Raw genomic sequence first — 16,087 nt, 5'->3', positions numbered from 1 at the left:
GCTGACACCATCAGGCTGCTTGGGAAAAGCAATGGATATCATCATGTATCCAGGACCCAGGGCCCCGAGGAGGAGATACAAACATCAGCAGTGCCAGGAATGATGATCCTGTCTTTGTTTGGGCCTCAGGACACGTAGATTAATTCATAATTGCTTTGGGGTTGGACAGCAGAAGGACAGTCTGCTGACCCAGTCCTAGAGAGGGCTACCAAACAAAAAGGTTGTTCTTAACAAGTACCTGAGAGAACAGGACTACAATGTTCTGACATGAGATCCAAAGACAGGTTAAAACACAGAGGAGCAGTATCTCTTAAACTGAGAACTTAACTAAAGTTACTGTCATTTTATACTGGAGTTACAGGGCCAGACTGCCTTTGTCAGGGCTGCAGTGAAGGCAGGCCCACATGGCTGAAGGCATAATGCTCTTGTCAACTTTCACTAATCCCTGTCACGCAACACCATGGATTATGCTCCCACCAGAGCTACACTGCAGAGGATCAACTTTTTTTGGTATTAATCTGTGTTGTCAGAAGACAGCAGGCACCCTGTGCCTTATGAAACACATACATGCAAACTGGAGAATGTCTGACCACTCAATATACCACCAGCCACAGACCCCATGCATAAGTATGCTACTAAAGTAAACATTTTCATACTTCAGCTCTCTTCTCTCTTTCTGGCTGTTGCACAGGAAATTCCCAAACTGGCAAGAATAGATGTGATGCTGTATGTGGATGAGGAATCTTTCATTGAATTCAAAGGCACAAGGAAACTGTTCCATTAACTGCCAAACACATTCGATGAACTGATCAATTACAGGCGATATCTCCTTTGGATCTCCATCTAAATTGCCATACCTGAAACAAGACAAGATGTATCCAGTTATAACCTGAATTCCTGTAAGAAAACTGAGTTAACTCTGAGGAAAACAAACCCCTCACAGGAATTCATTTCTAAAATCTCAACTATCACTATATTTTTATTTACAAATATGATGCAAGAATCATGAAGTAGACTGGAGGCAGAATAACAAATAAAAAAGCCTCTTTTATTTGGTGTCTTGTTACATTGCAGCTACAAAAAGCTGTCTGCTGCATAGCCATGTTTTAATGCTATGAGTATAAATTGTACCCTGGTAACATAAGTTATCAGAATGGCTGCAATGATTTAGTGACAAAAGTGTGGCTTAAGGCAGTCTCTTAATAGTAGATTAATCCCCAAAACAAAAAACTGAGCAGAAGAGCTACAGTATAACCTCATCAGAAAACAGGTTAAAGCTGCCCTCTCTTGGTGAAATTTCTAGGAAGTGGGAAATGTTTACATGCTACTGTGACTGTCAAGTGAACATGAAACTTTCTGTGTATAAAAATGCCTCTTGGAACCACTTGCAATGAAGAAAAGGAGGCTGAAAATAAAAAAAACCACATAGAAGTAAAATGTATTTTTAAGTCTACATAATAAGAAGCAGCATTTTCAATCAATTATTCTGCTTGGAGGGGCCTGGGGGATGTATATGCATTTATATGTAGACATCTCAACAGAGTAGAATTTCATAAACATCTAAAACTGAAACTTCTATTATCATCAAAGAAAATATAGCAATATTGCACAGCAAACCAAAACTATCAGTGGTTATTGCATTTCATAATACCTTTTGCCACCGATAATCATAAGCAACTGACAATATCATATTAAATGTAATAATTCCTACTGGAATTTCACAGGTTCTGTGAAGATGCACAGATTTTTCTGAGTTTTGTTGGGTTTTTAATCCATAACAAATTTATATTCAAATTAAGCAATATAATGTAATTAAACCCCAATATAAAAATTGCATTTTTAACTTTTACTGAAAATAAAAGTAAAGGCATGAAAGAAAGAAATTGAAAATGTATCCATGTTTAAATATTTTAAGCCTTCAAACATTTTCATTACATTATAGCATTTACATTGGATTGATGTTCAAAATAACCTGTCAAAATAAATGACTTTCCACTTTGCCTGACATTTCTGAGCAGATCTTGCTGGTTTTTTTAGAACAGAGTGTAACAGGAAGAGTATATTTTATGTAATAGATAACTCACAGACATGCCTGAGATTAAGTACTGCCTTGGAAGATGTAGAAGTCCCTTTGATGAACAGAGACTTATGTGGGGGAGTCCTTGGCACTACTAGGAGATCTGCTGGAGTCCAAATGGATTTTGCAAGCTAAATACACACTACACATACGGACCTCTCAATGCTCGTGGCAACTGCAACACCAGCACACAGGATTCCTCTTAGTAGTTCTGGAGTGCATATATAGAAATATTTCGCTCTGACTTTTCCAGGCAGCTAAATGGAAGTTGGAGGAAAGAGTATGGCAGTTTCCTGGGACATTCTGTTGCTGTGTTTGGAAGGCAGCAAAGAAGTAAACTGGAATGGCAGCAGATACAGACTACATAAACATATACATACAGAGAGGAAAACCTTAGCACTGCCTTACCTGTGGTTAAATTTGTGACCAAAGGAAACCCAGTCTTTTTCAATTAACACCTAAAATGAGAATATTGCATTCAATGTTGTAGAGTGGAGCTGACATGTTGAAGCAGGCAGAAGGGTGGTGTAAACAAGCAGTACTGGAATCCCAGTTAATTCTTAGAATAAGCAAGCAAGCAAGAATGATATAAGAAAGCAATATTAGAATCCTAAATGATTTTCAGAATTAGCAGAAAAACAAGTGATGAGCACTGCTTGCCAGCTCAGGGAACTCTTCATGGATGCAGAGAGGGTGCCAGTATTTCAGCACAACTTCAAATATCTTGTTTTATTTATTTCTAAAATAGAATTTATAAATGTCTCAAACATCTTTTTAACATGTGACCAGTAACTCGATAACCACTTCTGAATGCTTTACTACTGCTGATTGACCTGGGAAAGGAACAGATTTTCCAATATAGCTGCTCATTGCAACCTAATGTCTAGGAAAGACACGCTTCTGACACTTAAAATGTTCACTGCAAATGAATAGAAAATCTTGCTTGCACAAAATCACTTTGGGCTGTGAGAAAGTGTCATGGTCAAGGTTGGGAAAAAAAGATGCCAAATGTAGGTGACCCACTGATCCCCACCTTGAAAAACATTTCATAAAGATATTGGGAGACTTTAACATGAACATATAGAAGCCTTCCTTCTTACTTAAAAAAACAAAACAAAACAAAGCAAGGGTATATTTAAGGACAGTTTAATTTCTATTAAAAACAAAGGTATTCATCTAAAGTGATACCATACTACTTCATTTACTCTGTGAAAGAATCCGCTTACCATGAATCCCTTCATAGTTCTGTAATATGGATCCAATAGAAGGCTTGCTACAGAGCAAACCTGGGCTGTCCTATCCCAGCCATCAGAGCAGTGAACAAGCACACTCACACCTTCCTCAGCCACAGCCTAAGGATTGAGAAAAAGTCAGAAGTTTCACAAGCAGAGAGGAAGACAATGGTGAGAGACAGTGAGACAAGAGCCATATAGAGTATTAATTTGGAACTGGGAAAGCTCATTCATTTTTTACTGTAACACAGAGCTCTTAAATAGTGTTATTGATCTCATTTGAGAATCAGTGTTATTCCTCTAATTTCAAAAGTTTTAATTCACCCCAGGCAATACAATATAGTGGTTGAGAATTACCAGTTAAGCTCCACTACAGGAAGGCATGGGATTCATTTCAGTTAAAATACATCAGTCTGTCTGAGCAGACAACGACCTACAGCAGATTCAGATGCTCCACCACATCTCATGCCACTTACATGCCACTAAAAGAATAGTCATACTGGCAATATGGCTCTTCATTTTTCCTCTTGACGGTAAAGTCATTAAGGGCACCCCTAGCCTGGGCATTACTGCATTATTACTGCAGTACACTGCATTGCACTGATGACATGCTGTAAAGGCTTGAGGGGAAGCCTGTGGAGGTGGGAAACTTCCACATCTAATAAGCAAGATCTTATCAGTACCTTTAATGTAATTAAAGGTTACAGGGAGAGAGGATTCCATTTTATACATAAACACAAAAAGAAGAAATTGTACTGGGTTCTCCAGAGTCTGGTGGTGTATTATTTTTAGAATTTGAGGGGTTTTTGTTGTTTTTTTTAATTCTAAGGGTTTTGGCCTTTTTCATTTTTAAAGAGAATTAAATTTAGGAAGTAGAAAATAAAGTAGGTTAGGGAAAATACTGTTAGAAAAAAAAACCAAAACCAAAACATTGAAGTTAATTTTGGGCTTAATAGGGAATGAGGAATAATAAATTATCTATTTTTATCTCAAGAGACAAATAAATTCTACCAAAATAGAACCCCTGTGGGCAGAAGACCAAAAGCTGAGAACTGAGAACAGAAATAAATAAGAATGGGTCAAAATGCATGTCTGAGAAGGCACTAGGCTAGCAAGCATATGCACAAAGGATAATAAGACTAGCAAAGCTAATGTAAACGACTTTATTTCTGTCAGCTAATGAAAAGTAGTATGGCTGGGAGTAATAACACATGTATTTATTGCACAGTTTCTGTTCAGGTAAGAAACTACAGTTGCCTACTGAGAAGGAAGAAGCAGTGCAAGAGAAACAAGCAGTTAGTGAGGATAGAAACCCATGAAGTTTTATCTGTGTAGTTGTGTGCAGTAGGTCACATGAATAAAATGCCAGTAAAAAAATTGTAATCTCATTAATAAGAATTGAAGCAGTAAAAGGCAGAGCACAAAGTAGGGGGCAACAAAATTAAAGCTTCTGCTAGCAGATGACAAATGTCTGCATTACTTTTGGGAGGGAGTAGGGGTAATAATTTCTAATTAAAGCCAAAACTGTTTTCTGGAAGAGTTCTCAAGTATATAAAAATAGAAGCTGCTAGAGAGTTTGGCCATGGTAATACAAGGGAATTGGTTCAAGAGATGAATTTGGCTGGTTGCCTGATAACTCAGAGGAAATAACACAGTAGCTATATATTATGTATAATATAATTCTTATACATTATATATAGCTATAGGTATATATTACAATTACCACTTCCACAAAGATGTCCAGAAACCAGTGAAAGAGGGAGGGCAAGTAGGGAAAGAAACAGTAACAATCACTGTTGGGGAGTAAAGTAAGGACACTCAAAAGTCTGCCATAACAAGACACAAGTAGGCTAGTATAGGCTTCAGTGCAAAAGAGCACAAGCTTTGGTTTACTATTTTAGAAAAATAGTGTTGACACACCACCACCTAAGAATCATCTCTCCTCATACACAAAGTATTGCAAGATGAGCTTTCTTCAGGTATAACATCACTGAAGAGATAACAGAAGTTACCCATAAGCAGAGAACTTGGTCCTCATTTTCTGTATCTGGTTACTTCAAGTTTTGTTCTCATTTTACAGACTTTACCTTCGCAATAAAAATGCCAGCATCCATAATGGCTTTGATGTGCTTCAGCCAGCCAGAATTTTCTAGGCCCCACAGAAAGTCACTCATTGAAGGTGATTTCAGCTCACAAACTGAAAAATAAGATAAATTTTAAATGTAGAGTAATTACGGTCCCTTAAGCTTCACTGACTGTTCAGCCTTGGAATTACCTCTTCTTCAGATATCCACTGTGCAAAATATGCATCTTCTGAAAAGAAGAACTACCTCACAGTCAAACATAACCTTTGAGAAACACATATAGTTAAGAAATGGGTCTAGGTCAAATTTCACCCAATATGTTGATTTAATTTAAAAAGAGAAGCTGTCATAAAGCCTATTGCAAACAGATCCAAATCCATCCTTCTGTGAAGTATGTATTATCCAAGATTGTGTTTGGAGTGAAGTTTTCAGACCCCTGGGAGGAGCTCATACATTTAATGATGAAAGCTTGGGAATGGAAAGCATTTGATTTCTGTTGCTGGACAGGCAGACAGACATCTGAATGGTGCCACTGCCTCCCACTCCCAGTATCAACACAGATGATGGCAGTTGAGTTAAAGTTGCTCACTCCACAGTTCTCCATCCCTGAATTAAACTTTATTAAAGTTTCACTTGGAGTCAAAAAGTATTCTGATGGTGAGGACAAGACATAATCCATCAAGGAAAATATTTTCCTGAAAATCTTCCAAGCTCTATGCCACATTTGAAGAAAAAAATAATAATCTCTCGGTTTTTACTCTACATTTCTATTCTGCTGTATCCAAGTGTCTATTATTTAATATTAAAGAGTTTGTGGCATCAGAATAAAAAAACCCAAAACAATCAGAATCAAAATCAGGTATCTCAATCCAGATGAACAAATACTCAATGAAATTTGATGCAATTTTGAACAGTGAGATACTAAATTCACCCCATAAATAGACTACATCTTTATTTTGATCCATGTAGAGTTATACTGTCTTTTAAGGAAAAATATATTAGCCAGTGAAATTAATTTTCAGAGTATAGTGAAAAACATAATGGCTTTTACTGAGTTGATGTATGATCTGTCAATTACTAATGTCTTACTAGGTCTCTTGTGGTCTGGAAATCTTAAAAGACTCTGTTATTTTTGGCCATTATGGCCCCTGGAATAGCTTTATTTTCCTTCAGTGTAATTGAAATTTAATTTTACAAGGTAAAGTCAGAATTTTTACCATATCTGTACAATCTGACTGTCCTAACTCCTTTTAGCTTCGAAGCAAAATGGCCTAATGTGTCTGTATGAAGTCTTGCAGTGTTTATATGTAAGGCCCCTTCCAGATGGTTATTTTAAAAGTAATTTTTGGAGGATATTTATAAAGATGCAGAGATAGCAGCACTGAAACCAAACAGCTTTTCACATGATTAATGCTCCTGTGCAGATGGAAACATGACCAATTAGTGGCTGAATTCTGGCTGAAGCTGCTGTCTCTGTTTACAAAAGCCCAAGGTAAGGCTGAAAAAGTGCTTTGCTCATTCCCACTCCCAAATTGCAGTCAATATTTACTGACCATTTCACTGAGCAAAGTTCATACTGTCCTAAATGCATACACTGTATATTTCACATGACTTTGGCAACTGATCTGGACCTTAATACTGAGTTCAATTATGAATTCAATTATGAGGCTTATTCTGAGCGGGAGAGGCATTTCCATCTCATCAGAAAAGGTACCAAAGTCTTTGAGAAATATGGCCTGCTCCATGCAGTGGAGCACAGTGTATGCACAGGAAAATCAAGAGCCAATGGGCAGAGCTCTGAGAATTCCAGCAATGTGCCCATGTCTCAGGATGGGAGGAAGAAACAGGGCATGTGTTGGAAAGTGCCTCTTCCACCAGAAAATGCTGGACTAGTCCCCTCTTTTCTGGCAGGACAGCCATAAGTAGAGGAAGGAAGAGTTGCTGTAGGCCAAACCCACAGGTTTTCTTACTGGCGGATCTGCCACAGAAGTCCAAGGATCAGAGGGCTGCTCCTACATCAGCAAGTGCTGCTCCTGCTATGAGGGGAGGAGAAGCTCATATTTGCTGTTTAAATACAGACAGGGAGCATGTGGGGCCATCACCTCAGTGCGCAACACGCAGGAGTCAGCTCTCAGCTGGCCTCTGGATGTGCAGCACAGCCCACCCCACCCCAAATGCCAACAGCACCCTCAGGCAGACCTTGGATCTTTATCAAGAAAAGTCCCTGTGGAATGTCCTTCTAATGTTAAAAAATATTTCAAGGAGGTTGTGCACAGGATCAAAATTATCTCAAGGCTCTTCAGGTAGACCCATCTATAAACGGAGAAAAATAAAGATCCACACTATACTAAAGGCAGTAAGGGAAAATATTTTTTTATCTCTGAAAGGAAATTCAATCATGCTGAAATTCATTTTACTTCCACAGCACAGTCAAATCTCAACATTTTTTGCATATTCTGAAAAATATTATTCTAAAAATTTAATAATTTTTTAATGCTGGTATAATTTGCCAAAAATCAACATTATACCAGGGTAAATATACATTAAAATAAGATAAAACAGCTTGAAATAAATTCAGTAAAATCACAAAGCTGAAACAATTTTTTACCTACTCAAATAAAATACTGATATTTCTCTAAGTATAAATTTATTTCCTCAGCTTTTTCCCAGAAAATAATTGAAATGAATACATTCCTAATATAAGTGCATTTTCTAATGGAAAACTGAATAATACATTTTTTTTTTCAAATTTTCTCAGCATTGGAAGTTATGTAAAATTGTATATTGAAAATAATCTGCAGTCTGGCATGTGAAGATCCTTCGCTCTTCACTTCTGCTTAGCTAATTAACTGGCCTTGCATTTTAGCAATACATCTGTCCAGCTATATCTTGATGTCCTCTTTTCCTACTGTATACTTCCAAGCAACAATACAGCTCACATTTAGCTAAAATCAGTTTTCATCAGCCTCATTTGTCTTTTCAAAGGTTTTTATGCACCTTACAAAATCCTAAAAGACAACAGATCATGAGCAGCAGACACATTCTGTAAAGAGTAGTGATGTTTTACTTAAGATTCAAAGAGGTACAGTGATATTGCTATCCTATTTATGTATTCTTTTAATTGTTTATATATTTTATATTGATATTCATAATACATCAATAATTGCTAATTATTGATATACTATCGAGATATTCATTGATAAAAATTTAAAGCCATATTAAATGTGTGTTACCATCATCTTTAACAGCCTTTTTGGTTCTAGGTCTCTTTGTATCCTCCAGTCAGGTAAAAGGTCACCAGAAAAACAGAGGAAGAGAACATAAAAATGGAAAAACTACATAGCATCTTATATAAGGAAAGTCCCAGTACACTAAAAGTCATAAGATTTTTCTTTTAAAAATTTCTTAACTTCTCTGATTTCTATCTAATCTTATCAGTCAAGTTGCTACATGAGAGATTTCAACACAGCAAATATAAAACCCAGTAGAAAAGCAGATGTTTTAACCATATGGTTTATTTGAAAATAGATGCTAAGAATTTGTGCCCTCCAAGCAGCCTGAAGGTTTAAATACATTAGAAATTACCTTGTTACATGTAAGTTTGGGCCATGGGCTGGTCTTGTGAACTTTTGGCTCAAAAATTATATACAGAATTTCCCATGCAGTCTGACCAGTTGTTTACAATTTTAACTTTGATAGTCTTGAGCTGAACAAATAAAGGGACCTGTTTACTCACCCAGCCTCTCTCCTAGCCAAACAAGAATTCCTATTGAACAAAATATCCTTCTCTTTTCCCACCTGAGACCCTTAGACAAAGAAAACTCTCATGAAGAGAGGGGATGTTTTACCTCCATCACACTTTAATGCTGGTTTCCATAAAATGCTCTAATTTGAAAATAGACCATGACTTCCCTCTCATGGAAAATTTAAGCCTTAGATTTCAAATTTACATTTTCATGCACTCAATGGGAGACAGATGAAGAGTAAAAGAGCATGGGCAGAGCATGAAATCAAGAGTAAGATAGATCAACTGATCTGGGAGGTGATGGAAGTTGTTGATGTACATGAAGTAAATATGGAGACATGTCAGAGTGAGCACAATTTCCTATTTGCTTGCAAAAAATCAACAAGCCATTGAGGGCCAAGGATGGTTTATTTATCCTTCCTCTTCTCCCAGATAACCTCTAAACAGTTATGTACTGCAAATATGAAATGGCAGAACAGCTTTGCTGGTTTATATACTGCTAAGTATTTATAAAGCAATTGTTATTACTTTCCATAGGATATTGAAGGTGAAGAATTGTTACACCCATTGACTGTGAATTTCATTACGTGACCTGATGTGATATGTTCTTTAAAGGGCATGAGTTAAAATTCACAGTCTAAAATGCTTGATTACCTTATAGGAAAATCACACCATAGTTTTTCTGAGCTTTAAAAAAAAAAAATCAATCTGTATTTTCCACTAGTCAGCCATAAGGGGTTTTTTTCATTTCGCCATCAAAATGTAAATTTCAAAAAAAGACATAGTAGCAGTAAGGTGCATGGAATTAAAATTAATTTTATCATTAAATGTTATTGATAAAATATAATTAAATATAAAATTAATAATATAATTAAATGATATCTGGATTTCAGCCAGGAAACAAGGTGTTTTCACAATTAAGAAATCACCAACCAGTATTTGCCATTCTGCTCCATTGCACAAGTCCCATTAGCCAGCAGGCAGCTGCATGCAGCTGCAACAGGTAAAGATTTTTTTCCATACTCCTTTTCACTGCTGCTGATTTCAGAGCAATTATTCTGATTTCTTTGACAGAAGAATCGATTATTTCCTCTAGTTTCCAATGAAGAGGAACATTACCTTCAAGCATCTTCTGCAGACTATTTCTCATAACATGGATGTTCTCAATGCCTATGAATTGAAACTTGATGTTGGAGTAGTTGTCTTCATTTTCGTATCCCTTCCCTGCCGCTCTGTTTGCCATTGCATTGAGCTGAAACACATAGGGAAAATTGGATGAAAACCAGTAGCAGAATCTTTTCAAAGCAAACCTTGTGGACTACAGCAATAAATCAGAGGGGTTTAAATCAGGCACAAAGAGGAAGCATTTGTCACAGTGTCAACACAAGGCGCTATGAACTGGGGATCTGTTAACAGGGCACTGGGCTGCTGACTCTCTGATATCCCTGTCTCACACACCACGAGTGAAACTTCATTAGTGAGGTTAAGCACACAACCCCCACATCTTAGGCAGGATTCCCCAGCAAGAGCATAAAGGTTTTGATTTTAAAGGGCTGCTTTGATTTTATACAGGATCAGCATTATGTTTCCTGGTGGAATGTACCCAGGAGATGGCAGTGTCTCATCTGCCATTCCACTGGCTCATAGCATGTAGCTGTAGTGCTGCCCATGTTACTGTATCTTATTGCTCAAATCATCCAAAAGCTGATACAGCTTACTTCTTTGAAGCTTGCCATAATGAAGCTGGAGTAGTTTTTCCTAATTTTATACTAACTTGGCTCTTGTGAGACTACAAAATCTTTGAATTGACAACATTACCGCAAATATTTTCATCTGCAATGCACTGCTATCAAAGGAGTTGCTGTGCTCCAGCAAAAATACTTTAATTTTGAAGTTTTGTCTTCAAATCTGTTACTTGTTTCCTGGCATGGGAAAGTTTTTTTAGTTCAGTTTTCTCAAGCATAAAATTAAGGGTGGGGTTAATGTTTATATTCCCCCCTTTCAGAACCCTTGGGTGGGAAGGAAAACTGCCAAGCTCCTTATGCCAAATTTTTATCTTTGGGCTGAAAACTAGAAATGGTAAAAAATAATTAAGTAATTTTACTTTTTATCTGCTTTTATTTCTAAATTTCCCATAGAAAAATTACACTGTGCAATGGAAAGAAATTTTATTTTTTCATAAAGTCGATACTTGTGTGTGAAATTTATGCTCTAGGGCTGAGGGACCTTCAAACTTCCCAAGAAATATGAAGGCTCTGAGAGTGACGAAGCAGCTCAAGTGGCAGAACCTCCATGCCTCCAAGCACAACTCACAGCTTCTGCTCAGGAAAGATTTAAGAAATAAATAATGAAGGATATAGACTTCATGAGGCATGCATTGGACGAAAACTGACTCATCTTCATTTCAGTGAGAGCCAATGCTCATGAAAAAGCAAAAGAAGTCTCTCTTAGGCATTGCCTAGGGGACAAGAGGCTATGCAGATAACTCTGTCTCCAGTTTATTTCCCAATAGTGCAGGCTGTACTATTGATTCACTGATTCTGTGGTCACATCTGAAACTCACAATAATATATTTTAGTGCTGAGCTAATGGCATCATGGGATATACAAGAATGTCTCTTTTTCTGACCTCTTCCACCCCAAACACACATACTCCCAATATTCAGTTTGAATTTGGAGCCAATACACACAACTGGGGACTGATTGTCTGATGCCATCTTCCCTCCAACCAAGGTGAACAAGCCTAGCTTTTTTATGTTATATGTCAAAATAGGTTTCCAAGGACCAAACCTGGTATCTTAACTTTCAAGGAAATAGCTAAAAAGTTACATTTGTGGACCACCATTAGGAATTGAAACATTGCATAAATTTTGTGATGCAACAGAAGGAACCACACTCTGGATAGGAACCTGGGAAAATCACCAATATTTTTGATTTATAAGAATCTTGGGCAAAATTTCTTTTAACTTGCAGTATGCAATTTGGGAAAGAGCAGAAACAAAAAACTCCATTCTTGCCTATCAACCAGCAGACTACTGGTATTTTGACTATCAATGGACGACCAAAAAAAAGATACAGCCTATGAACAGCATGTCAACTAAGGACAGAGTTCTCTGTGTGACTTGCTACAAAGATATAAATTATCTACTGAATCCTAATCTTTCTCTTTGAAGTTGACATCAGTGTTCTTGTATAAACAAAAAGAGGCAGTAGCCTATAGCTTCAGAAAGAAAGATCTGTACACATGAGTCTCAGCCACCACAAACCTCTGAAACTCTAAATGAAAAATATCTATCCTCTAACTAACCTAGTACTCAGCACATAAAAACCATTAATTGCAGCAGAGCAATTTTATCACAAATATCCTTTCTTAAAGGGCAATCTGAAATAGTACTCTTTGAAAGTAAATAAATACAAGGTTAAATTTTCAAGGCTTTCTGACACTCATTTATTTTAAATACTGTCAGTTGCCAAACTTTGCAGCTGCCACAATATTTACTAACAAGTTTTCCACATCATCTACCAAAATTCCATCTGTTGCTCTTAAAGTAGTTGTTGTGAAGCAATCTAAATTCTGCTTGTTCCTGATTAATCTCAGTGAATATGAGGATACAGACTGTAAAGGTAAAATACCCCACTTGCAAGATTTCCTGGCATTTTCTTTAATTTGGAAGATAACCAAGTCAAGTCTTGTTATAAAGATTATAGAACTAATGTGTTTTAGTCATTAACAGTAAGTCTGCATTAGCTTCTTTTGTGATTACACAGAGGAATGACAGTGGCTTAAGTAAAGTTGCATTTGGTCATCCTGATATATCCAAATGAAGAGGAAACAAAGCTTTCTTCCACAGACAAACCTTTTGTTTTGAAAATTATCAAGCACAATGAGGGAAGAGCCCTTGGGAATGTTGAACTGAAGGATCCATTAGCTTTCATGATCTTTGCAAGAAACTGGTTCTTATGAGAAATGAGGTAAATAGTTTTTTAGCCACCTATGGGAAGCCTTCCACCAGACTTGATATCTTCTCTTTACATTTGTTAAACATTCCCTGAGAAATGCCAGGAACTGCTTCCACTGACATCTATCCATTGTTATATGCTCTACATTTATAAAAGTATTATCAGGTGCAAAATTGTAACAAATTTGGCATCTGGGATCACCGGAGCTTTGTAGATCTGTCCATTTTTGCTGCACAGAGGGAAATAAGAATCTGGTGTACAAATTACATCAAAACCTTTTATCACAAAACAGTTAAGTGAAAACAGTCTTCAGTTCCTGACTGGCTCCTGAAGAAGCCAGCATTGCTGGAAATATGCTGGCAATTGTTGTTGAATGAGCCTAATTCAGTCTCTCCACACCCTCCACAAAGTATGGGCTTTTTTCACTACACACAGAAGTATGAAAGTAATTTGCCAGAAAAAAATTAAAGGATGGCTCCTTTCTGTTACTATCTAGTAAACATTATTAATAGCCAGGTCAATAAGTCATTAGCAATAAATCCTACTTAAGGCAGTCAAAGACTGCCTTAAATGGGGAAGAGTACTAATACCATCAGACAGAAAACAAGCCGTAACTATTACTACACATAAAATCTGTAAGCAGCTAGATCTGTACTTCATCTCTAATGCCCTTATGAACACAACGGTACCAATCCTTTCCTAGTGCTCACCACAATTCACTTGCTTCAGGACCACAAGTAAGCTAGTAGCATCCTCATCTTCCCAACAAAAAAAGGGGAACTGAAGGTCAAAGTAGTTACCAGATTACACAGCCCTTGGTGTGACTTGGGTCATTGAGACTTGCCAAGCCCTTCATTTTCTGGCTACGGCCTCCCATTAGAGCTGTGAGCACTCACAGCACCTTCCCACCAGGTTCCCTGTATCTGCTCCAGCTCTGCCAGGTTTGCCCTTCCTCACTCCATTTCTCATGTTTCTCAGTTTCACCCACCTTGCCCTTTCAGACCCTGTCTTCTGCTCTCAGGATAATGAAACAGATTCCTTGTTCCTTTCCCTCAAACTTTTATTCTCATTTTTCCTTTTCCCATGCTATAGCTAATCCTGTACCTACAAGGGATTTTGTGGAGATTTGCCTCTTTAGTTTCTTTTCTTCAGAGGCTTTGATAACTTCAAGAGGAAAATTGCTGATGGTATAAGAAAGAACATATCCATTCTCTCACCTCCAGACACTGTAGTCTATCTAGTCTTTATCATCTTGAGCTGTTTCCTTGCATGAAAATTTGGACACGATGTTTTTTTAACTTCCAACCTTTTCTAGGTCATTATTGAGTTTCTATATTTCTCCACAGCATATTTTTTTCTAAAGCTTTTATCTTGGCCAGAGGTTTTTAATCAGTTATAGATATGGCATCTGATGTCACTATTTATCATATTTCAGATTGTCTCTTAAAACCACCAAAGATATTCTGCTACTGGAGATATTTAAAGGTCCATTTCTGTGATCTCAGTAACTTGTCTTTCCTTAGCCTTGTGCAGAGGTCATTGGAATTTTCTCACTTCCAGGAGAAATCATGCATGGAAAATTACAGTATAAGCAGACAGAGGTTTGCAACATTACAAACATTACAAAAAATAAGTCTTATAATGGGAATTATTTTTTGCCAGTCTCATCAGAAATACACTTACTTGATAGCTCCTTTGTGTGTGTAAACAGTTACAATTACACATTATTTACTTTTCTGTATCTTGACATTTTGCTTAGAACAAGAAAAGGGAAAGGTTCAGTGTAAAGGAGAGAATTCTCTCAAAGATAATTATGTGGTCAAGGTTCCTAGTTAAGATTCCCCTGATAAATCCTCATGTACCTGTGGAGTTACACAGGTGCAGCTAGGATCAGAAGTGACTTGATCAGTCACTTAGGTTGAGTATCTTCCATAATGCATTCAACCCAGACTCAGTCTTGCTATATGTAAGAAATTTAATGTACTTACTTTGGGCCGAGTGTCAACAACATATATGAAATCACTTCCTGGATTGGCTTTTCTAATGGCCTGGAGCATCTGTTCATCCTCAAGGCATCGAGCACTAAAGCCAGATAAAGGCTGGCTGCTTCTACATATGGAAGCCTGCAGAAAAGCAGACAAACAAAAACACCTAACATAATTATAAAGTAGAAATTATTTAGCATCCAGGAGCACTTACAAAACCAGATCATTAGATGTTTACATAGATGTTACATGAGAAATTATACAATTACATGAGAAAGGCAGAATGGTAAAACTAATGACATATTAATAAATGCATTATTTTAATTATATGTTAATAAATGCGTTCTTTTTAAAAAGGCAAGTAAGCATTAAAGCAATACAACCCTATTGGCCCAAGTCTAGTCTTGAATCCAAATTTTAGAGCTATTTTAAATATTGTATCTCCCTAATGTGGAATAACTCCTGAAAGGTGGTATGCTGAGGATGAGTACGGCCTTGAAATCATGAGAACATTGATATAACATAAAGAATAGGTTCTTTGCACTCACACTTACAAGGTACAAGACTAATTACACCCAACCTACACCAGTGCCTGCTTTACTAAACAGCCTGACAGCATGAGTCCAGGAAACAAAAATGTGTAACAAGCAACCAGATCACCAATGAGTGTGTACTTTTAGCACTGCTGTTGGAAAAAAACCTCACTGCATAAGAAGTGGGTCAGACTCCTGCAGTACTTGTATTAAACAGGGCTACTGAAGTAGGCAAGAGAGTTTCTCCACAGCCCCATCAAGATCACCTTCTTTCCAGATTAAACCAGGAAAGAAGAAACAAAATGTCAGGTTGGTGGGCAGGGAGATTTTTATTTTTGCTAGGCAGAGGACAGCTACATTTTTAGAAAGCAAGGGGATCATATATGAACCTTCTAAGCACTGAGAACAAGCATGAAGAGAATCTGCCTGCTGAAGGTCATAACTTGTGCAGACTGACCTACAGATTATTTAT

The 16,087-nt window shown here is 37.2% G+C and overlaps 1 protein-coding gene across 3 annotated transcripts in view; it reads right to left on the bottom strand.

The window, feature by feature from the left end:
- The window catches only part of MTMR7 (myotubularin related protein 7), a 41,459-nt gene that overhangs the window by 5,161 nt on the left and 20,211 nt on the right, over positions 1–16,087 (bottom strand). For 2 of the 3 annotated variants that reach the window (XM_019006384.2, XM_015624614.2), the window contains 6 exons: positions 15,086–15,220; positions 10,258–10,390; positions 5,397–5,506; positions 3,304–3,429; positions 2,486–2,535; positions 657–857 (listed from right to left, as the gene is read on the bottom strand). In XM_019006384.2, coding sequence (XP_018861929.1) covers positions 657–857; positions 2,486–2,535; positions 3,304–3,429; positions 5,397–5,506; positions 10,258–10,390; positions 15,086–15,220 — 755 coding nt within the window. The remainder of the gene's footprint in view (positions 1–656; positions 858–2,485; positions 2,536–3,303; positions 3,430–5,396; positions 5,507–10,257; positions 10,391–15,085; positions 15,221–16,087) is intronic. The other variant, XM_033513392.1, reaches the window with a different exon arrangement.

Source organism: Parus major, chromosome 4 (genome assembly GCF_001522545.3).
Source record: "Parus major isolate Abel chromosome 4, Parus_major1.1, whole genome shotgun sequence".
Lineage (NCBI taxonomy): Eukaryota > Metazoa > Chordata > Aves > Passeriformes > Paridae > Parus > Parus major.
This window is presented reverse-complemented; position numbering and strand designations above follow the sequence as displayed.